Raw genomic sequence first — 24,561 nt, 5'->3', positions numbered from 1 at the left:
TAGTTGCTGTGGGTCTGAAGGAAGGAAGCACCCCCTTCAATGATCCCCAAAGCAACTCACATCTGCATTCCCAGCCCAAGCTTTCACTCCAAGTGGAACAGAAGACACTGCCTCCCCAGAGCTCTGGGCCTGGGCCAGCAGCTCAATGTGCAGTCAACGGACCCACCCTCCTACCCCTACACCCCTCTCCCTGCTCAGCAGTGAGGAGAGAGGGATGAGCCACTGCACCCCGACCCACCTTACCTTGGAACAGATCTCGTGGAGACTTGTGGCGATGGCTTTTGCTGGTGTGTCACATCGAAATACATGACATTTCAAAATTCTTGTATCTTTGTCTCTTGCTACGTAAGCAAAATCTCTGTACAAACAAAGTTCATCAGGACGTTACAAAAGGAATCTTGACCAACACATTCTGGCGGAGAACGCTAACTGAGCTTGTGGCCCATGGGTCAGTGGTAAACAGTATGCAATGGTTAAAAAAATGCAACAGCTACCTAAAACAGAGGAATGGCTTTATGGACATTAGAAATTCATTTCTGAGGAATAGAACTACAGGCATGTGTGTGTTACGTGCCGTTGAGCGGCTCTGACTCCTGGCGGCCCTATGACTGAGTGATGTCCACAGTGTCCTGTGCTCAGCAGCCCTGCTCGCCTCCTGCAGACTCAGGCTATGGCTTCTTTCATGGAGTCACTCCATCTCCTACTTGGACTTCCTCTTTCCCTGCGGCCTTCTATTTTCCCAGCATGATTGTCTTTTCCAAAGACCCCTGCCTTCTCATGATGTGGCCGAGGTAGGACAGCTTCGGTTTTGTCATTTTTACCTCCGGTGATGTTTCAGGCTTACCTTGGAGATATTGCATGTTCGGAGCCAGACCATGGTAATGCAGTGAGTCACATGTCACGTGTGGCTCCCCAGTGTTTATAAAAGTTATGTTTACACGGAACAGTAGTCTATTAAGTGTGCAATAGCACTCTATGTACAGAAATAATGTGCATGCCCTCACTGAAAATGCTTTACTGCTGGAAACACTAACCTTCATCTGAGCCTGTTGGAAAATGGCACCAAAAGACTCGCTTGACGTGGGGTTGCACAAACCTTCAATTTGTAAACAAATGTAGTATCTGCTAAATGCAATAAGACGAGGTGTGATAAAACGAGGAACAGCTGTACAGTGTTCCCCACACCAGGTCGGCGGTAGCTTTGGAATCCCTAACAACCCATAATGAAAGGGGAATTTTATAGAAACCTTCTATACGATTACACACGGAAAACAGGCTTGAGAAGAACACGAATTTGCATGAGTGATACTGTGACAAACAGCGGGCAGCAGAAGCAAACAATAGGCTCTGATGTGTCAACATGTGCACAGAGGTGGGGGGGGTACCCCAGCTGCTGAAGGAAGCTGACGGGCAGCCGCAGGGGGCGCTGGAGCACAGAGACCCCACAGACCGGATCCTGCCCCAGGCACCCGGTTCTGTCAAGGCCGACTCCTACTCCAGCGCTCAGGGCGACCACAGGGTGAGCTCAGACCCCGCCCGCCTGTGGTGAGCATGCAGCCGGGGCTGGCTTAGGTGTCTATTCTGCTGATGAAAAGGGTAATTACTGTGACGTTACCTGGCTTCAAAAGAACCATGTCATATAACTCAATGTCTCACCGTTAGTGGTTTAAAGATCAACGTGTTTATGAAAAATGAATGCTGAGATGGACCCGCCTGGTAACGGATCACAATGATTTCTTTGCATTTGTTGCTAAGCCAGGATAATGTCTGCATATATAATCACAGATGAATTTATTTTTAATGATTTCTACTCATGTAAGAACTGGCCGTCTCCTCACAGACTGTGATTGATACTTTCCCCAAGACACCCTCCGCTTCCTTGGAAAGGCATGGGGATGGGTGCTCTGGGGCACCTGGCCACCGTGAAGGCCTAGCGGGAAAGCCTGCTCCCCAGGCCTTGCCACGCCCCAGGCAGCCCCTCAGTGGGACTCCCCGAACCCGGCTCCAGGCTGGGGGCACCTTTATCTGACTGCGTGCAGGCACTTCTGACCTCCCTACCTTCTCTCTCGGCTGGTATCCTCCACGCTAGAACCAGGAGGCCTTCCTGACGTCCTCACCCAGCCCCATGAAATGCCCTGGATTCCCCTTTCCTCGCCTTCCCGCCCCCCACCACGCAGGCATGAGCAAGCTCTCGCCTCCCTGCCTTTGTCCGTGCTGTCTCCATGCCCCTTGTCGAGGTTTAGGGGTCAGCTGAGGCCGGGTGGGTGCCCTGCCCGGTGCTGCCACGGCTCCCCATACAATGTTCTTGGTGCCATACATGTTTCTTTATGAGTTTGTCTTCCCATAATCCCGTGCAGCTCCCTGAAGATGACTTGTCCCTTATTCATCCCCAATACCCAGTCGAGGCCTGGCTGCAATTGGACCCGAGTGCCCGTCCTTCCTGAAGCACAGGCCCAGGGCACCCACCGGTCAGAGGCAGGAACGGGTCCTGTGGCAGCGGCTGAGGGCTGGGTCTGAGTGCGGAGCTGGCCCACACGGAGGGCTGAGCAGCCTTCCTCCAGGCTGTGGTCCAGAGGCCTTTATATCCTAGTCTCAATCACCATCAAGGCAACGTTTAACGTAAACACGAGGTGAGAGGAGGCATCACTTCTGAAGCCCATGCTCAAGGGAAGCCATTTTTGGCCCCTTTCTCTGGCTGCTCCTCCTCCTGAGACTTATCCTAAAGTCACACACACAATGCCTCACCACCTACCACTCCCTTTCTTTCAAAATTCCACAGTCAGCCCCACTGTTATGAGGCAAAATCTCTTCAAAGCTCTATGGTCACCCACAGGAAGTCTAAAAATCTTGTCTGGATTTCAGGACTCCCCAGATCTGTCCCACCAACTCTGCCAACGTCTTTCCTTCAACTGAGCAGCTCTCCCGTCTGCTCCAGAGCGTGGGCCCTGTGTCCACTCCTGGCATCTCCCTCGCCTGCTGACCACTGGCCTCCTGCACGGCCTGGAGCCCACTGCTGCTCCACTCTGTACAGCGCAGCCCAGAAGCCTGCCTGGCCTGCTGGCCCTTGCTTGTGTCCAAATGCTTATTACGGTATTTAGATTCTGTACCACAAAGGACAGGAGCTGTGGTTGCCATGCAGGTCTCAGCTGTGTCTGTCCTCTCAGAGACAGTGCAGAACAACTGGAGGGCAATGACTCGGAAGCCAGGCCACCCAAATTCTAGTCCTATTTTATTGCCGGTTCCACTGAGGTTCCACGCCTTGGGCACGGAGTCTAATCTCATCACTAAGTAAGGGGGATACGCCGAAAAATCATGAAAAACACAATTTCCCAGGGCCCTCTCTGGCTCCAGTTCGCTGTGATGCAAACTTCCAGATCCATCACGTTCGTAGGTAAATAGAATTTGCTACGTTTTTATCTTCTTCAAAAGGACTTCAGGAGGCATCTACTGACTTCTCACTGGTCACTTAGACTAACATTTCGAAGTCCCATCTACAGCAGTCTGGACAGGTGATGCCTGTGAAATCTCACTTAATCAACCAGCCCGTCTCCCATTGCTGGAACATTTCTAGGGAACCAGAGTATTTTTTCCCTAAATAATGAGCTGAAACTCGCCTCCCTGCGACTTTTGCTTGTGGGATCGAGCTCTGCTTCCTGGGGAAGCGCGGTAACACGCAGCCTGGAACTGTCTGGCAGTCACACCCCTTTCTTTTCTATTAGACTCCCTCTCACTCTGTCTGTCCCCAAACCTCCTCGGTTGGGGTCCTTTACCACATCTCCACAATTTGATACAGTCCTCCCCAGAATCAAAATTTGCTCAGGTCAAATACACATTATGTTTGAAGCCAGGAACTTGTGAAGGCTGGCAAGTGACAGGTGTTCGAATAATGGTATTTGACCTGAGCAATCCTTTATAATAAAAGGCTAATATGCAAATCGACTGAACTGTGGAAAGACCGGTCACTATGACGTGCACTGACCACCAGGGGGCAGACGCTCAATGCAGGAGCTGCTCCCTGGTGGTCAGTGTGCTCCCACAGGGGGAGCACCGCTCAGCCAGAAGCTGGGCTCATGCTGGCGAGCGCAGCGGCTCCCACAGTGCTAAGGACCCCTCCAGGGATGTCTGACTGCTGGTGTGGGGAGTGGGCCTAAGCCGGCAGTTGGACATCCCACAAGGGGTCCCGAACTGCGAGAGGGTGCAGGCCGGGCTGAGGGACCTCCCTCCCCCCATGCATAAATGTTGTGCACCGGGCCTCTAGTATCATTATAAATGTGGCAAAACAAGTACAAGAAAAAGCCTACTCTAAAGTACTGCCTCCTAACCCACGAGGGATGTTTTAATGACCATTTGCATGCATAATAACTATGTTAAGACTCGCTGAATTGTATGTAAAGGCCCTTTCCTCCCAGCCTATCTTTCTGTAAACCACAGTTGTTACTACTGTAGAGGGTGGGCCCCACCTGCAAATAAGGACAAAACAGCAGCAAAGAGATTTGGTCCAAGCATCCCATTTCTAGCCCTCTGTGATAAAGGCCTTCTCTCCTCTTTGCTCCACCTGCAGAGGGCCTGGGGGGAGGAGTCCTGTTTCAAGACTGCTTGCTCTTATATTCTGACTGTGCTCTGAAAAGCTTGTTTTGAGGGTGGGAGGAGGGACGAGGGAGAAAGGGAGTGAGAAATGTCATCTTCCTAGATGCCAATCCAGAAGGTTTCTCTCCCTCCCTCCCTCTCTCTCTCTCTTTCTCTCTCTCTCTCTCTCTCACACACACACACACACACACACACACACACACACACGACTTTGTTTTCTAATTTTACCCCGTGGCATATGCACCACACGTGAGCATCACAAAGCTCAGGCTCTAGCCTGGTAAACTCAATGTTCTTGTTCCTTCCTTGCAAGCTTAAGATGCTGACTTAGTAAATTCTAAAAGGTGTCCCCCAGGAACTTATCACCTGGGTAAACCCATTCTCCACAGGGAGTCCCTCCCCAGGCACCTCCATGAGACCACACACGCTGTGGAAGCAGCAGATCTGAAATTCTACCACCTGCAAATAGTCCAGGTGGTGTGGGCGGACCAGAATTGGTAGCCGTCTTTAAAGCAGTCCTGCTGTTAATATTCAGAGCAACTGCTTCCCAATGAAAAGACCCGAGGGTAGGAACTAGCAAACAGCTGAAAGCAGCCTCACCATTGGCTCACACAGGACTTATTACTTTAGACGAGGGGGTTCGCATCCAAATGTCCAGCCCTCACCTTCCAGAACCTTCCACTACCTCCAAAGGTCAGGCTCACAAGTTCTCTTTACCATCGCCTCTGGAAGCCTGGTCCTGGGAGTGTCCCCACCCAGTCTCTGCCATTTCCCGCTCCCTCCTCACAGCTGAGCACAGACAGCAGCTCCTCCTCAGGGAGGCCAGTGGCCTCAGTGCAGCCGGCTCAGCCCAGCCAGGTGGCTCACGGAGACCCACTCTAAAGTGATGGCCTGTGTCTCCTTACTTCGTCAAGCAGTAACCATGATCATTCCTTCAAGGAGAAAAATTTCAAAACTTTCTCCTTTTATCAAAAATGGAGAGAGGTCCCCGGCCGGTACTGCTCAGTTGTTCAGCATCGACCTATGAACCAGGAGGTCACGGTTTGATTCCTGGTCAGGGCACATGCGCGGGTTTCAGGCTCGATCCCCAGTCGGGGGCGTGCGGGAGGCAGCCAGTCAATGATTCTCCCTCACCATCGATGCTTCTGTCTCTCCCTCTCCCTTCCTCTCTGAAATCAATTAAAAAATATATTTTAAAACATGGAGAGAGGTGAAGGGTTTAAGAAGGTACAAATCGGCAGTTATAAGACAGTCACAGGATGTAAAGTACAGCATTGGGAGTATAGTCGATAACAGTAGTAACTACGTATGGTGCCCGGTGGGCACTGAAAATACCAGGGGGAGCACTCTGTAAAGTATATGGTTGTCTAACCACCGTGCGGTACACCTGAAACTAATACAAAATAATACTGAGTGTAAACTGTAAGTGAAAAGCAAAAAGTGTGGGGAAAAGGGAGTTTTTATTAAGTGACAGAGCTATGGGATGGAGGAGCTTAAAGCCTCCCCTCGGCCCGATGGGCAGGCTGACATTCAGAGCCCCGGAGACGCACAGACCCAAGTGTCAATGCCTTTCACGCCAGAGTTACATGCTTTCCACAGGTTGCTCGGAATTCCACATATTCGGGCCCAGAATCGAGATGGAAATGGAGCCAGTCCTTCTGGCTACTTGCCTGGAGCCAAACCTCACCGATAAAACTGGAGAATATGTAGCGTAAGCAAGTCCTAATTTTACTTCTCCAAGAAGCGGGAGAAGCCTTCATACACAGCATGGCACATAACCTAAATATTCCTGTCACTTTCCTGCTGGTGCGCTGGTGAGACCAAGTTCCTCATTCAGCTGCCCATCACCTTCCCCAAACAGGGCCAGAGACAACAGAGGATTAGGGACCCAGATGCAATTCAACACTTTGCTTTTAAGCTACAACACACGACAATGATGATGATAAAACATTAAACAAAATAAAGTTCTGCCCCTCAAAGACAAGGACGGTGACGGTGGCATGTGGCATGGAGACAGCAAGTGAGCTTTGCCAGACACGAAGGCACCAGGAAGGGGGAGAAGCGAAAAATCAATGGTTACCTCTCTCTGCATCCGGGAAGGCATGAGGGAACAGAGCAGAAAACAGCACGTTAGCATTCACACAGCATCCAGCAGCTAAAACCACCCCGTGGACAGCAGCTCGGAGCACTGCCATCCCATCTTATTCCCCAACTCTGCTGCAATTAATAACCTTTCGGCGCTTATTTTAGCTGAACTCTTACACCGAAGTGTGTATTTTGAGCCATGTTACCATGAAGCCAAGAGAACCAGCTGAGTTTACAGGCAACATATCAGCCGGGGGAGGTAATCGAGCTTAAAATATCCCAAATACAGGAAACTGTTTGCAGTAAACACAGGCAGGGCACGTAGCCCCGTTTTCCAGCTCCACCTGCTCCCAATAAAAACCGTATGGGAACCATGACAAGGAAACGGCCGTACCTGTTTTACCAACACGCCTGACATTCTATTAATAGAGCTGCAACGTTATAATCTAGGGACTTGCACTGAAGTGCCTCATGAGAGGGCCACAGGACAGGGGGGCGGAGACAGAGCAGGTCAGGGCAGAGGTGGGGAGGGGGAGGGGGAGGGCCAGTAAGTGAAAGCTGAAAGGGTGAGGACTCGGAGATGAGCCAGGGAAGCAGAGAAATGCCGAGAGCAATTGGAGGTCTGCAGCCAAGCACTTCAAGTTCCATCCCCAGAGCCGCCCTGAGCCACGTAAACTCCTGACTGAGTGCTCACCATCCCCTTCTGCTCTTGTCACAGCCGCTGAAAGCGTGAGAGAGCAGAGCCCCACGTCGGTCACATGTGTGCATCAAACATAGAGCAACTGGACAGCAGAGGTGGGGGCACCGGTCACATGGAGGCAAGGAAGAAACCCGCCTTTTCAGGTGCCCTGCGGCCAGGGTCATGGAGCAGCGAGCGGGACCCTGCAGGTGTGAAAGCTAAATGCGTGATGTGAAATGCAAGCTCACCGGACAGGGAGCCACAGTCATTACGTGGAAGGGCAGAGCTGCACATCCTGACAGGGTATCACCACGGCGCACTAAGAGGAGAAACCAAACAGGCAAACTGTGGAGAGTGGCTACAGAGTTTGGACAGGTTCAAGCCTCGGACTAATGAGAGGCCACAGTCCTCTCATGGCCACGTGCAAGTCCCAGCTTGGAGGGCAGAGCCCTCCCAGCACAATTATAGGCAACAGCTATAGTTGTAAGCTTGAACCTATGGTCCGAACATGTGACCCCACGTGCCTGAGTGATGTGGGCTTGATAGAGTTCAGGTGCATGTAATTGAGTAGGATCCAAACCCACGAGAAAGTTGTAAACATCCTGACCACGCCCTTACTTTGCCTCGTGGAATCTGGCTATAAAATAAAGACACGGCTTGTAGTCCCTGGTGCTGAATCTCCATGAGAGGGCAGCGTCCCACTCAGACCCAGCTTTCTTTTCTTGTCTGTCTTTTCTCAATCCTTCACCGCCCCCTCTCAGGTTCACCCAAGGCCGTGCTGGCGCAGCACAGCAAACAATCGACGTCACAGATATCCGGTCTCATATGAAAAGCAACCAAGTTCGAGGGTGTGTTCTGATACATGCACAGTAATAAGTCTAGAACAGTGATGGCGAACCTATGACACACGTGGTGACACGCGAACTCATTTTTTTGGTTGATTTTTCTTTGTTAAATGGCATTTAAATATATAAAATAAATATCAAAAATATAAGTCTTTGTTTTACTATGGTTGCAAATATCAAAAAATTTCTATATGTGACACGGCACCAGAGTTAAGTTAGGGTTTTTCAAAATGCTGACACGCCGAGCTCAAAAGGTTCACCATCACTGGTCTAGAACAACACAGTACCCAGACTGTGAGCTGGAGGAGGGATCTGTGGCACGCTCCTTGGATTGCTGGGCACCACCGACCATGGGATGTGGGGAAGTCACCTCCCGCTCATGTCCCTCTGCTCTGCCTTGGACCCACTACCAAAGTTAGTCTTTGAAGGCAATCAGATCATCAGCAAAGGATCCAAAGACCGGGATTCGAATCTAATGTTGAGTAGACATGAGAAGCTCACCCTCCTGGGTTTCTCATTTCCGATGAGATGGTCAAGGAACACAGTGCTCAGATTTTTATCAGAAAGACCTGTGAACTGCTTGACTCTCACTACAAAGAATGCGCAGGTAGCATTTCCTTGACTAGATTTTGACATGTACCCAACTGTTCTTAATTTTTTTCCTCTGCATAAAAAGCTTATGCCTAGTGAATGGCAAAAAAACACTGCTTGATAACCTTAAATCTAGAGACCTAAGAATACAACATGTTTCTTTGCATATAATTATTATTGGAGCCTCGGTTATTTAAATCAGACCCATTACTAGCATTCACTTAAGGAAATACATCGATATGTAGCCGCTGTGTTTTTCCCATTAGGGCTGAACGTGGAAAAAAATGACACTACAAACTTTTAACAAGGCTAATTGTGTTGGGGGTGATAGACACTGCTTGAGTTAAGTGCTGAAGTGAAAACCAGCCATAAACAGGGACTTTAGAATGATCTCTGAAATGTCCTTTAAAAAAAAGCAGAAGAGTCACAGTGGCAGCGGCTCCAACCGATGTGACACCTTATAAATTTGCTGGGGATAAAACATCAGCCCCGAGCCGGGCTTCTGCCCGAGACACACATCCTGAGTGGAGAAGGCTATATTTAGCCAGGCGCAAGCTCACTCCCTTCTCACTGTACGAGATACCAGTGGGGAGAATTAAACCCCAGAATTAATTCCACAGCAGCCCCACAGCCAGGGCTGCCTGATCAGCATGCTCTCGGCGGCTGTTTCTTGGGAAAATGAATGTGGGAGTAATTGGCATTGTTTTCATTAAAATAAGCCTGACATAACAGAACTACTTGGCATGTGTAACTGGGCATCCAGATGAGTAGGAAATTCCTCCAAATAAATAGCACACCAGAATGACGATGTCTGTGCTGGCTTTTTGGAAGACATTTCCTAACCCCCGGCACGGCCACCTACTTCTCATGCAGCACACAACCACACAACCGTCTACTTTCCACACTGAGCCCGGAAAGCAGACCTGACAGAGTACTTCTCCCTCCATTTTCCCAGAACTCTCTGCTTCGGGCTACTTTTGGATGCTTGTCTTTCATCACCAGGGGTCTTAGAGTACCAGCACAGGCCAGCATCCTCCATGTGACATCGAAGTTAAAACTATAAAACTGTCATGAAAACTCCCAAGCCAACTGCTGAACCCGAACCTGTTCATTCCCGCCCTCCTAGCCCCCCAGCTTCAAATGTTTGTGTCTTTTTGTCCCTGACATTGATTAGCTATTCGCCCTTGGTCGAGGCCCTTAGCCTCTGTGTTCCTCAGTGTCCTCATCTGTAAAATGGGAATAACACTGGTACTCCACTCCTAAGAGTGCTGTGAGGATTACTCTTTAATCTGCATGAGGCTCGCACAGCCTGACGGTGTGCAGTGTGCACCTGATGTGCGTGCTAACCCGTGTGGTAACCAACTAGGGCAGTAATTCCCAAAGAGGGCGCTACCGCCCCCTGGTGGGCGCTGCAGCGATCCAGGGGGGGCGGTGATGGCCACAGGTGCATTTGTTTTAACTTTTTTTGTATTACCTTTCTATTCTGAGTTCAATAAATAGTTTCATAATTTCAAACTTCAATGTTTCTAATTTACACCTTTCTTTACTAAATTTTACGAAAAAGGTAGAAACATTAATACATATATCTTTCTGTTTAATTGCTATTAAAATTAAAAAAAAATTAATTTCCAGGGGGCGCTGAGTAATATTTTTTCTGGAAAGGGGGCGGTAGGCCAAATAAGTTTGGGAACCACTGAACTAGGGGGTGAAGAGGGGGATATGCCAACAGGAAGGTTCCTTCCTAACCTGTTTTGGATCCTGGAACCTTTTGGAATCTGATAAAAACGCTCCAGAAAGAAATGTGCGCTGACCCACAGTTTCATGCACACTCTTAGGTGGGTGGGGCTGAGGTTCAATAATCTCTGAAACTCGCTCACAGACCCCTTTAGTATCCACCCCCTGCAGGGCAAAGTCCTCTGACCTGAACTGAATGCAGCTTTTATGCAAATTTGCCATCTGGTGTGTGGTGAGTTACAAGAAAATTCAGCTCAGGGAAAAGGTTCTGTCCCTCCCAGGACCCTGTGGCTGCAGCAGAAAACCCCATCTCTGACCAAGTGTGCCCCCTTCTTCCCACCTCCCTGCTCAGCCCCAGGACCGTACAGCCTGTACCTGGAAGAGGAATTACAGCTTCAACGGGACTGGTTGTGAAGCTGAGGAACTGAAGTGGTGCAAGGTTATTGAAATGCAAGGCACATCCTTCTAAACAAAGGGCTTTCTCATGCCTCTGGAGAGAAGACACAATAGTTACCAGTCAGCTTACTAATGAGGGGGGAAAAAAACATATTTGAGAGGCAACAGGAAGTGAATATTTTTAAAAAAATCCATCTTTCAAGAGAGCACAAATGAACAAGTGTCTGCTCTCATCTGTTTTGTATTACAGTTAAAAAACAAAGCAATCTCACTTATCTGAATATCTGAGCAAAAGAATACAAGCATGACTTACATTTAGTTCTCAAGTGAGAAATAACTCACAGGGTGTTACAATTTCATGGTATAAAATTTAGGGCAAAATCAAAAGATAAAACTATGTAAATTATACCTAAATTATAAAACCATGGGCTGGATTCCTTCCTGAAAGTTGAGATGGTAAAACAAAAGCAAACACTACTTGATACCTAGGAGGCTCCTCTCTGACAAGGTGTGAATATTTACAGGCTTTGATACAGAGAGGGAAAATGACAGCTCTTCGCTCATGACAGCTCTTCGCTCGGGGAACGTGGATTGTGGATTCCATGCACGAAGTGCCATGAGGGCAAAGACCACGGGCAAGGTACAAACAAGACTCCTGGTTAAAACCACGGTGAGCCTGAGGATGAATTATCTTCAACTCCCTGTACCCAGCCACAGTGGAGGGCTTTCTGTGGGCAAGGCACATTCTTAAACCAGTTCCTAAATTTTCCTAAATTTTTAAGAGGATTTAGGGCTATCATGATATGGCCAATCCCATTTCTTTGTGCAGACAGAAGGCACACTAATGTAGATGACACAAAAAGCCAAGGCACTTGGCCTTCATTTAAATTCTGTAAATGTCCATCCAGATAACATTATTACTGACCAGAGGCCCAGTGCACGAAATTCATGCATGGGTAGGGTCCCTCGGCCTGGCCGGTGACCAGGGCTGAGCTGTGGGGCCACCAGCAGGGTGATAGGGCCCTGCTCACACCTGCCTTGGCCTGGCGCTGCCTGCTCATCTGCTTCACCATCCTGCCACCTTCCCGCTCTCGTTGGGGTCCATCGGGGCCAGCAGCACCCCTACTGCTGCCCACTGCCAGCGCCGCCGACGCCCACCATGTTCTGCGCCGCCCCCTGATGGTCAGCGCACACCTAACTCCGGGTTGGTTGAACTCCTGCCCGTGGGGACAATTTGCATATTAGCCCTTTATTATAGAGGATGTTTGATAGAACAAGAGTCTCAAGGTCTGGGCGGTTCTCACTAAACGCTATTATTGCTAAATGTGAAAATGCAGTGCCATATTTTTGCAGAGGCAGCTGCAAGTGGATGAGCTTCACCTGAACTGCAACCAGAACTGCAAATGGATAAGTGCAGCCAGCTGCAAAGAAGAAATCAACATGCAATTAACCAAACAGTGTACATAAGCAATGGCTAAGCCTCCCTCCAGGGGGAGAAAGGACTGTGGACACGAGTCTCCTGTCTCCTTTACTTGTTGCAAGTAAATAAAACTACCTAACAATCACACAACCACGTCTAGTTTTTTAGTAGAACACCCCAAGCACCAACCCCTTCAATTTTGATAACACTGACACTCTGCAAACTCAACAATACCTAAACAAAAAGAGACATCAACACTAGGATGACTGATTGCTACCAGCTAGGCTGTCTTGAGTGTACATTATATGGTCACGCCACACAAGAACCCTGCAGAGGAAGCATTTCACGATGCTCATTCTATAAACAAGGAATCGAAAATCCAGGGAATTGAAGTTAACTTGCTCGAACCCCCACAGCTAGAAAGTGGTGGATCCATAGGTGGAATACAGGTCTGCCCGGCCAGTCTCCTCTCCTTTGTCTTTGGGGCACCTGGCAACCAAGCCCACCTCCCTCTCAATTAATGGGCTCCTCAGAACCCCACCTTTGGATGAGGAGAGGTAGCCACTGCTTGTGTCTCTCTCCTGATTGGATTTTTGGTTACATCACTGCTGGACCTGGTGACAAAAATCAAGTGCTATGTTTGGTCTGAATAACTGGGGCAAAGACTGAGGGTTTCATCCTTCGCACAGCAGCCTCTTACCCTGTTGCTCCCCTGCTTATGATCCTGCTCAAACTCCCCATCCATCTCTCTAACTTCACTTCCTGCCTCTCCGATGCCCGCTGGGCTCCAGCCACACCTGGATCCTTCTGTTCTCCAACTGGTACACCGGCCTGTCTCTGCCCTAGAGCCATCGTGCTCTCTGTTCCTGCTGCCTGGATAACACTTCCTCATGTCTTCCATGGAGGACTCCTCCCTGCCCCCAACTCCTGGACCACCCAGTCACTGCCGACACTCACAGCCATCTAAAGCTACCCTGCTTATTGGTTTATTGTCTGTCCTTCCTTCCTTCTCCCTATTAACCTCAATAAAGAAGACACCCACTAAGAAGGGTTTGTGGTGGTTAACTGCACTCAAATTAAAAGAAACCAAAAAACACAAAGCCTAGCAGCCATTTCTACACAGGGGCCTCTCACACAAACTGTCCGTCAGGGAAAGCCTGCCCTGAACAGCCTGCCATCAGAGTCAGCCCTTATAGAGAAGTTCCTGGAGTCCTATTTCAACCAATAGGACTGAGGCTTTTCCCATTCAATTGGAGCTGTGCAGCACCAACCAAGCAGGGCAGCTCCATTCTGACCAATCAGGAAAGTGCCTTTTGGATCAATCAAACTGTGAGGATTTGGAGTCCTCATTTACATGACTAGGGGCAGGGACTTGTGCTTATATAGGCCAGCTCCCCTCTGGCTTGGGGAGCTCACTTTCCCCATGGAAGACTGAAGACTGTGTTGTCCTGGCTGAGCTGGAACACGGAAGATGTCTCACACAGGCCAAAGCAGGCTAGCCCTGGGGCTGGCCTCACAGCTGTGCTGCAGCACAACTGAGCTGTTTTGCACTGAATCAAGTTTCCTTCTTCAATGCACCCCAAATTGGGGATTTCTGTTGGCACTGAATTGGTGCCAATGACCATTGGTTGATGATCCCCACGGTGTTGTCCAATCACCACTACCTGGCGCATAGTAGGTAGTCAATAAGTATTTTTGAACGACTGAAAAAATAACTAAAAAGGGTAAACGAAGGACTTTCCTCCTTATACCTGATCAGGTTGGTAAGAACCTAAGGGAACGATGCCGTGAATAAAAGGGAGTTGGCTGGACTTTTTTCTCCCGTTACTATTTATCACAGACATCACTTTAAAAATGACATTAGCTCATACTCCATTTTCATGTCATCTGAAACAATGTTAATAAAACATATATTTCATCTGAATGGGCAGGAGGCGAGTTCTGAAAAGATTAATCTCTTGTGACTATTTGAAAGCCAAGCAAATCTATACTCTGATCATCTCCAGCAGGAACAACCATCTTGTTTCCAGAGCCCCTAACTAGATTCCTTCTTCAGAACATCTGTCTAAATGAAAAACGGCGCTCTGCTTCTAAGGAAATCAATATATAAATTCCCCCTGTACACTGATTTCTATCAAGATTTACTGACTCCCTAGATAATTTTCTTAATAATTGTACCCAAAGAGAAATAAACCTTTGTGTATCATTTAGGGAAAAGAACCCAGACAATGCATTCCCATGCACGCTGAGGCCGAGAAGTTGGGAGCGCTGCACAAGAGGACCCCCTTCTACACCCCGCCCCTCCTCACCCCCCCAGCCCCCAGCCCAAGGCACTGAACTACCTTAGCAGGAGTTAGCTTCCTGATACAGGCTGAAAGAATACACCTTTCTTATTCAGAAAGGTTACTTTAAAAATATATATTAATTGATTTTTAGAGAGAGGAAGGGAAAGGGATAGAGAGAGAGAAATATCAATGAGAGAGAAACATCCATCAGCTGCCACCTGCACATCCCCTACTGGGCATTGAGCCTGCAACCTGGTCATGTGCCTTGACAGGGAATTGAACTGAGAACTCCTGGTTCATGGGCCAACGCTCAACCACTGAGCCACACAGGCTGGGCAATAAAGTTACATTTTATATGCAGCTTGTCTTATTTCAGCATATTTTTCTTTTCTATCAAATATGATAATACTAAAAACAAACAAACAAACCACAATTCCATGATGGTAGCATCCTATTTTTACTGAGTTTACCTCCCTTTCATTGTCCATATTTGTTAGTATTGGGCAAACAAACATACCATCTTGAAGGAGCTCAAGTGTGGGCTTGGGATGTTTGAATAATGGTTTATTGAATAATGGTTTATCACAGCCCCACTTTCTCCAGGAATTCTCAAGTCTGGTTTTCAGAACACCACAAGGCTGGCCAACAGGTGATGAGACTTCTTACTTCCAAAGGACAAGGCCCCTATATCAGTTGTCACTGTGGGTTCCATTCAAGTTCTTTAAATCAGGGGTTGCAAAAGATGGTACCTGGATCACAAACCATCTATCCCCTGCCTGTTTTTATGAACACGGTGTCACTGAAACACAGCCACACCCATCCACCATTTTCCGTGGCTGCTTTTGTGCTACAACGACAGAGTTGAGTAGTTGCAACAGAGACCATTCAGCCCAAAGCCCCAAATATTTAAAATCTGGGTTTTTCCAGAAAAACTGCAGAACCCTGCTTAGATGACTACCTGACTCAGGCGTGCAACATACAATGTGGACAAAAACTGAGATTAGGACCAGTAATGAAAATGCAAGGCCCCATGTGGAAAAATTATTAAGGATTTCAAGATGGTAACGCAGAGCATTAAGACAAGTTGCATTACACCCGTGCAACTAGCTGAGCGGCTGGAATAATCCTTGTTACAGGGGACAAGCTCCGGGGCCAGCTAGAAGCTATTCCACCCAGATGCAGGAATAAGAGGTCCCTTCCAACTTGTATCTTCTTTAGAACCCAAGAAACCTTCCACTCAACTGAAAGTTTACATGGACATCCAACACGAGAACCCTAATTCATACAGAACTCTGCCCCAGTTCATTTATTTCACGAAGGTCACTAACAGGCTGTGACTCTTCTTAGAATGCTTAAGGGGGCCAAGGGGAAAAAATAAACAAAACACACTGGACTACCTGAAAACAGCATTTTCATGTAACCTGGCAAACAGATGCATGCTTTGACATGACAGAATCAGGCCAAATCGGCCCCAATTGTCAATGGTGCTCTCAGCTGCTTTCCTCTACCATAATTATTTTAACTGTCATAATTTATCCATCCCCAGAAAAACTCACATGTATCTAGGGTAACCAGTCTAGGCTTTTGGATCAGGAGGGCTGGCAGCCCCAGTCACTTCTGCCCCTTCTCCTCTGCGTAAGGAATATTTTTCATATATATATATATATATATATATATATATATATATGAAATATTAAAATTTTTTTTTCCAAAACCAAACTCAAGCTGATTCAGAACCAAAGTTCCCTGACCTTTGTAACCATTCAAGTGCACAAATCTGAAGATAGAAGGGCGGCACCAAATATCCTATCAGAACCCAAATATTTCATTTCTCTACTTTAAGATACAAGGAAATGGCCTTTTTAGCTCACAAAGTGTTCAGTGCATTTCCAGCAAAGTTACTAAGAAACTTTGCTCTTGCTGATTAAAAAAATAAAATGTTTCTATTGATTTTAGAGAGAGAGAGGAAGGGAGAGGGAGAGAGAAACATTGATGTGAGAGGGAAACATCAATCGCCCCCTACTGGGGATTGAGCCACAACCTGGGTATGTGTCCTGACGGAATTGAACAGGCAACCTTTTGGTGCATGGGATGATGCTCAATCAACTAAGTCACACCAGCCAGGGCTACTTCTTCTGATTTTAAATACATATGGAATGAGTTTTATTTATGACAGAGTATTGGTTATTGGAACCACGTAGGATGTTGCATGTGAAATAAATAACTTCAAATGCAATTGTCAATGGTTTCTTAAAAACTAGGAGCAAAAGTAGAGTTTATTTTGTATGGATTAAAGCTTAAACCTATCTTCTTTCTTACTCTGATCCTTTAGTTTTATGACAGAACAAAGAAAATGCTCAAAGGTCTAATAATCCGGTAAGAAAGACAGTCCAGGGTGAAAATGTCTTAGAGAAATGGCCAAATGCACAGCATCCACTGGCTATGTCCACTCATCCACAGTGGGGAATAAAACAAAATTAAGTCAAGGTCTTGATACAACGGAAAGTGAGTTGTTCCATTGAGTATTTGTCCTTATACAGTCATTATTCCTATTAATATGCATTTCTAACAGAGATAAACAATAAATCTAAAATTCCAGGGATGGTCCTAATTTATTCCACTTCCTGCATCTTCTACACCCAATCCTGCCAGTTCAATCTCCACACTTGTTCCTCTTCATCCCCTCTGCCATGACTTTGATCTTCCCTGGACCAGGACTTGCTAACTGGTCCCCCCCCCCCCCCCCCCTCCCTGCTTCCACCTCTGCCCCTGACATCCATTCCCCTTAACAGCATTCATTGAGATCTTTTTAATGAAATAAATCAGTTACCACCCTCCAAAGGCTTCTCATGGCATTAACAAGAAAACCCAAACCTTGAACCACAGACAAAAAGTAGGATCTTGTCCCCACCTACCTCTCCCATCCCAGAGCATACCATTGGCCTCCTTCCTCCTGCTCGGCACGCTGGCCTCCCTGCAGATCCTTGAACACGCTAAGTCCTCCTCTTCCTCAGACCTTCCTACTTGCTCCCCACATGCCTGGCTTCTTCTCAACCTTCAAGCTCAGCTCAAATGTCCCCTCCTAGGATGGGTTGCCTCTTGGTGGGCCCTATACCCACTAAGCTACTTTTGGTTGCATTGTGCTGTTGATGGTCTACATGGCATGTATCCTAATCTATATCATCTTGCTTCTGAATTGTTTTTTTGGCTTATCTCCTGACTCTTTGAATCTTGCCTGTCTCATTCCCTCACATACCTCACAAGATGCCTGACATACAGATGTTCCATATCTGCTGAACAGCAAATTAATCTATAGACTATAACCATCAAGTACATGTAATGGTCATAGTTAAACCCTATAAATAGAAAATAAAATATTTTATCTATATTCATTCATCTGCCCACTCAACAATTCAGTCATTTATGGAGAGCATCCTATGCCAGGTAATACGTTAGGACCAGAGAAGTCTAAAAGGTCTAAGAATTTCTCAATAATGCTATATTCATAAGTGTTTAAAATAGGCACTTAGGAAAACAAAACAAGTTACACTATTATTTAGTATGTTTTCATGTGACCCTAGGGATTTGTAGAGAAGTGTGGGAGGGAATAAATTGGGTTTTCCCACTTGTATTTCAGGTCTCTAAACCTAGGAGTCACCTCTTCACACCTGGGAGACTGTAGACAGATGTAAAGCTTTGCTCAGTCAGTGCTTCAGAATGAAATTCATCTCCCCAAGCAGCTGCTGAAGATGAAGGTTATTGAGGTGAGACTAGGAGACTGCATGACTGACAGTTTTAAACAGACTGGAATTATCACATCCAAATATACAATGCCATGTTCAAACTTTTTTAGAACTCAGCTTCTGGCCCTCCTGGCAGTCCTAGACTCTTCAGAGGGGTATCCCTGACCAAGGCTAGCAGTTTCAAGAAGACAATCCCAGTGCACAAGGACCACTCATCTGATTAACACCGCCCCCCTTGGAGTGGAGGGGTCCTCCGCACACCTGTTTGCACTTGCAGCTCCCCGCTCAGCTGATCTCCAGGGCAACAGCCAGCAGCAACATTCTCTCCACTCCTTAGTGTCATCCACACATTCCAGAGGACCTGAGATGGGCCCTATGCCAGCACAATGCGAGTGCCAAGAAAGCAGAAAGGGACCTGTTGCATTTACCATTTATTCATTATTGCCAATGCCCGGCGCATAGTAGGTGTTTAATACTTGTTAAATAAATTATTCCCATTACTCAAAAGCTAGGACCTGCTAGAATGACAAAAGAGCTCATAAATATACCTGCCAGTCAGGAAAGTGGGGTTCCTGACCAAACCAGATCATCGCCCATGCCTTCACTCTGAGCCTCGCTCACCGAGCCAAGAACGACAACCGCCCCTTCTTCAACAAGAACGGCTGATGCTTTGTGGAAAGGCTTCCCCCCATTCAGCCTTTTATGGACGTTTCATTTTGGACAACACAGCCACAGTGTATATTTAAAAAATTATAGACAAAACCAACAAATACAGATTTGGGACTGTTTTCCTCACAGTATGTTACGCTTCTAACTTTGTGGGAAAGGCCTTGGGACACCTGGAAACTCCTTTTACAAAGCAAATGGCAACTAAAAGGCAGCAGCAAAGAGCTGAACTTTAGGGAGAAAACTTATAAACTGCTTTTGTGTCAGAGCAAGCCTGGAAACGAGACCGACTACTCAAAGGTCTAAGACCATGGTCGGCAAACTGCGGCTCTCGAGCCACATGCGGCTCTTTGGCCCCTTGAGTGTGGCTCTTCCTAAGCCTTAGGAGTACCCTAATTAAGTTAATAACAATGTACCTACCTATATAGTTTAAATTTAAAAAATTTGGCTCTCAAAAGAAATTTCAATCGTTGTACTGTTGATATTTGGCTCTGCTGTCTAATGAGTTTGCAGACCACTGGTCTAAGAAAACCACAAAGAGAACAACAAAGAAGGCAGTCAGAACCCACCTTTCATGAAACAAGTCAAAGGAAGGCTACAGTTGAAAAAAAAACTAATGGATTGCCTCCTCCTCCACCTTCTCCCTCCCGCCCAGAGCAATAATGAAGATTCACAGCCAACACATTAATTAGGGAAGCCACGGACATGCCTGGTTACAATATGGGTACAGGAAGCGGTTATCAGATAGGAAAGCCTCATATTCCCCGAGAATCCAATAAAGTGGTGTATGCAATATTTAAATAACGTTCTTCGTTTTTTTTTAAAAAAAGACTCCCCTTTCATTGCCAAGAGCAAGCACATGGTAAGTTGGCTTCTTTTCTACATGTTGGGTATTTGAGACATTTTCTCCTATGGAAGTCACACCACTATTCTAAATCATATAATAAAAAATTATTTGAACATGTAGTCTTTCCACACCAAAGCATATTGCTTTTAATCCAAAAATTGGATTACCCCGACCCTGCGATAATTTCTCACTCCTAATAGACAAGAAGGCACGCGTGCGATTCCCCGGAGGGCGCGTGGGATAAATGCACTCATTCACCCAATCCTCCAAAGCTGGCCGCAGCGGACACGCCAGCGCAGACGCTCGGAACGGCTCCCAGCCGCGCGGGGAAATTGGGATCAAAGACTCCTCCCCGCCCCCATCTCACGCAACCCTCACCCCTCTCCCAGGGAGGCGGGAAGACCCCTCCTCACCCCCAGGCCGCCCGGACCGGGCGCCTCCCTCAGCGCCGACTCCGGGCAACCAAGGGGCAGCCTTTGTCCCGCGGGCTCCCGGGCCGCCTCGCGGTCCCCGCGTGCGAGCTCGGGCTCCAGGCGGCTCCTCACCTCCGCGCGCACCTGCAGACAAAGGCGCCCCGCGCCCCCCTCACTTTCCTCACCTTGGCCTCCCGGGGCTGCCGCCCCCGGCTGGGGACCGGGCCAGGGGTGCGAGCACCTGCAACCCAGGAGCCGTCGCTCACTCGTGCAGCAGCGCGCTCCTTTGGTCTCAAGTTGAAGTGAGTGGCGTCCGCGCCTCTCGGCCTCGCCCGCCCGCCGCGCGCCCCGCCCACCGCCGCCGCCCATTGGCAGCTGGCCGCCGCCCCGCCCACTCCGCGCCCCGCCCCGCCCCTCCAGGTGCCTCGCCAGTTGCCTCGCTAGGTGCCCCGCCAGGTACTGCCAGCTGCCAGGGGCTGGGCCAGGGGCAATCTGAGAGAAGGCTGGAACTACCCACACCACCAACATACCCCCATTCTATAATAAACACTCCCCCTTCTGCGCTCCAGGACTGGGGAAGTTCATTCTAACCCCACCGAACCTCTTCAGAAAGCTCCCATCCCGGGCCTGGGTTTTGTTTTCTAATAGGACCCAGCCTGATCCCTGCAGGGTGGAGGTGGGGGGACAGGTCAGGGGCGGTAGGCAACCCACAGCCTGAAAGCCCCTCTGATGCCACCGAGAAGCAGAAGCAAACTGTGGTTTGAACCATCAGAGAGCCAGTTTTGAACTGAGCTCTACCTCTGATTGCTCTCTCCCAGATTCCCTGCCAATTTCCACGGAGCCCTTAACAGTGTAGGTCACCCCTGCACACCTTTCTGATCGCCACCTCTCTTAAGGCACCTTTTGTTTACTGCTGCCCCGAAGCCAGGGTGACACTGGCATCCCAACACTGTCATCGCCAGCTGAGAACTCACACATGGAAGCAGGAAAGTGTCCAGTCGGCTAAGCGAAAGCATTTTAAGGCAAAAGTGCTGGCCAGCCAATGGCAAAAATAGACTTTGAAAGGCAAATCCAAGGTCTTTGACTATGTTCTGTGTGTGTACTGAAAGCACTTCCTCTTTCTAATTGTTTCTGGGCAAGAATAAGCTATTTGATTGAGCAATTAACAAAGTGGAGTAGGCAGGGGACATCAGCCAAGTTTTCTGTCATATTCAAAGCTCAATACACTCTTTTTTCAGGGAAACAAACAGAAAATATAAAGCATACATGGAAAATCAAGGGTGTATGGAACTAGGAGGCCTTGTCTGGGTTTATTTAGTAAAATGCATCAAAGGTGTACTGGAAACTCCTTTCAATGTTCATATTTTTAATGTTTGTATCTAATCAGACATCTGCTCGTTTGTTCAACACTTAATAAGCTCTGTGTTGACAATTTTATGGGCTCTTTTGGTTAATGGTTGTCTTTCAAAGGGGGCATGATTTAATTCGTGAATCTATGACCAGTAATGCTGCAGCTGTTTAGAAGAGATGTTTACAGTGAACTGCTCCGGCAACCACAACTGTCTGGAACGCAGCCCAAACTGGAAGTGGGGGTAGTAGGTTTGAGGCTTGGGGTTTAGCAGTCAGAACAGACATCGCCAAGTCTGGAGGCAGGAACGGATTTCACCACTGACCTGGCACCTTCAGAGGCTTCCCTTCCTGCCTGCCACATAATACTAGTCAGTTTGGTTGTCTGATTCTCCGCCTGCAGGAGAGTAGAAGGGACAAATCAGATGGGGCTGCCAGGCGCCCACAGGTGCCGGCACAATGTGACAGCTGAGGGTCTGCAGGCAGGCAGTCCTGCTTGACAAGTCCCACCAGCTCTACCTCTGATTGCTCTCTCAAACGTGTCCCCCTCCCAGCTCCACTGCCTCCTAGTTCTAGCTGCTGTGCTCTCGATGGCTGCAGCGATCTTCTAACAGCCACGTGCTCCCACTCTTGTTCCAGAGTGGCTGGTCTCACAGCCACACATGCGTCCCTTAAAAAAAAAAAAAAAATCACAGCCCTAGCTGGTTTGGCTCAGTGGATAGAGTCGGCCTGTGGACCGAAGGGTCCTGGGTTCGATTCTGGTCAAGGGCAAATGCCTGGTTGTGGGCTCGATTCCCCAGTGGGGAGGGAGGGGCATGCAGGAGGCAGCTGATCAATGCTTCTCTCTCATCATTGATGTTTCTGTCTCTCCCTCTTCCTTCCTCTCTGAAATCAGTAAAAATATATCTAAACAAACAAACAAAAACAAATCACAAATCTAGCATCCATGTGCCTGCTTTAAATTCCATAAAGGCTTCCCAGGGACTGGAGACACCATCCATAATCACTTTCAGGGGCTCTGAGGCCACCTGGGATCTGGTCCCTATTTTCTCTCTAGTCAATATTGCAACCACATTCCCTCCTCTTCTCCAGGTTCTGGAACATGTCCAGCTACTTCCCACCTCAGAGCCTTTCCACCACTCATTCCCTCCTCCTGAAATGCTCTTCACAGCACTGCTCACCTGGTCAATCCCGCTAATCATTTAGATCTCAGTCCATTTCTTTGAGAAAATCATCCTAACTGGCAGCACTGCCTATCCCACCCCCATCCCTGAGCATCCCAGACTTTTCCTTCACAGGTCTTATCTCCTTTCACTTTATGGTTTTATAAGCTTACAATAGTTTCTAGTTTGTTTCTGTACAATAAGAAATTCAACCTTGACCAGAGAGAGGTCTGGCCTTTGCCCTCGGCTTCTGGGAGGTGATCTCTAAGACCAGGGAATATCATACCTGATACAAGTGTTTTTGTTTAGCTGGAGGTCTTAGGTCACACTAGATAGTCTAACAATGTGATTTAGCGCAGGGGCTTTGGGTCATCTGGCATCAGTTTTGCCTCTGGAGGAGCTGGAGACTGAGATCAGCCACGTGGACAGTCAACCATACCTTCGTGATGGAGCCTTAATTAAAATTCTGGACACCAAGGCTCAGATGAGCTTCCCTGGTTGGCAATACTCCATGCATATTGTTACACATCAATACTGGGGGAGTTACAAGGTCCATGACTCCATGGGGAGAGGGCAATTCTGTGTTTGGAACTTTTCTGGACTCTGCTCTATGTAGCTCTTCCCTTGGCTCATTTTAATGCCTATCCTTATGGTAATAAGCCATAACTGAGTAAAATAGCTTGCAGTGATATCTGTGAGTCCTTCCAGTAACCTGTAGAACCTGAGTGGTCTTGTGGACTTTTTCCCAGTATATCTTCATCAGGAAGCACATTTCTTGACCCACAGGAAGTGCTTAATATATTTCATAATGAACAAATGTGATAAATTAAATTTTTTCTACAGATAGTTTTTAAATGAGCACGCATGCAATCCGCATGTACTGCCTTTATCACTCCAGGAATAAATTTCACTTTGCAAACTCCTACTTCTGAGTCAGTGTCCAGATCAAATGTCACCTCTTCCGTGAAGCCTTTCCCTACTCCCCAGGGCTCATCATTTTTGGCTCTGTAGCCTCTGGCCCATCTCTCTGTGTTCATAGCTGTCAGCAGTACTGAAACATCTGTCTTTGTGAAGGCCCCACTGAAACATCTGTCTTTGTGAAGGCCCTTTGTTAGATGAAATCTGAATCCTAGCATCAGGCATGTACACAGAGCAAGTACACAAAAGGTGTTTGCAGAATGAAGGCATTTTTTAAAAAAAGGTTTGGTTTATAAAAAAAATAGGTTCAGTTATCTGTGAATTCTGGTACATATTACCGCTCATTCCCTAAAAAATAAGGTAGCCGTTACTGTAGTAACTGAGTGTTATAATGGTATTCTGCTCTATTATTTTCTTCTCCTCTTTCTAAAAATAAAATTGTTCCTTATAATTATTATTCACTTTAAAAGCCTGACATGCTTTAAATAAAAATATGGAAGTAGATCATCCAACTTTAAAAAATCATCTCACTCCCTAATTAGAATAAAATATTACAGTTTATTTACATAATACATTAAGAAAATAAAAAAAACAACCACTAATCTTACTTTCCTCCATACAAACCTAATTAAAAATTCAACCAGCATACCAATAACCTGTGATGTCCCCAAGTAGCACAGAAAAAAAAATCAATTTTATTTCCTTCAAACCTGCATTTAAACTGGATAATAACTGCTATCATGTGTAACAGCCATAATCCAATTTCAATTTGTTTGATTAGATGAGTATAAACACTAAACAAGAAAGTCACGGGATTGTAATAGCAATGTTCACACTGTTAA

At 47.4% G+C, this 24,561-nt stretch overlaps 1 protein-coding gene across 10 annotated transcripts in view; it reads right to left on the bottom strand.

The window, feature by feature from the left end:
* The window catches only part of APBB2 (amyloid beta precursor protein binding family B member 2), a 327,791-nt gene that overhangs the window by 13,290 nt on the left and 289,940 nt on the right, over positions 1–24,561 (bottom strand). For 8 of the 10 annotated variants that reach the window (XM_070397666.1, XM_070397692.1, XM_070397699.1 and 5 more), the window contains one exon: positions 244–358. In XM_070397666.1, coding sequence (XP_070253767.1) covers positions 244–358 — 115 coding nt within the window. Of the gene's footprint in view, positions 1–243; positions 359–6,667; positions 6,694–20,476; positions 20,564–24,561 lie in introns of those variants that run through there. The other 2 variants (XM_070397705.1, XM_070397706.1) reach the window with 2 other exon arrangements.

The sequence above is a fragment of the Myotis yumanensis genome, unplaced genomic scaffold (assembly GCF_028538775.1).
Source record: "Myotis yumanensis isolate MYYU_CA2020_CCGP unplaced genomic scaffold, mMyoYum1.0.hap1 SCAF_1, whole genome shotgun sequence".
Lineage (NCBI taxonomy): Eukaryota > Metazoa > Chordata > Mammalia > Chiroptera > Vespertilionidae > Myotis > Myotis yumanensis.
The sequence above is the reverse complement of the archived record's forward strand: the minus strand, read 5'-3'. Positions and strand labels throughout refer to the sequence as shown.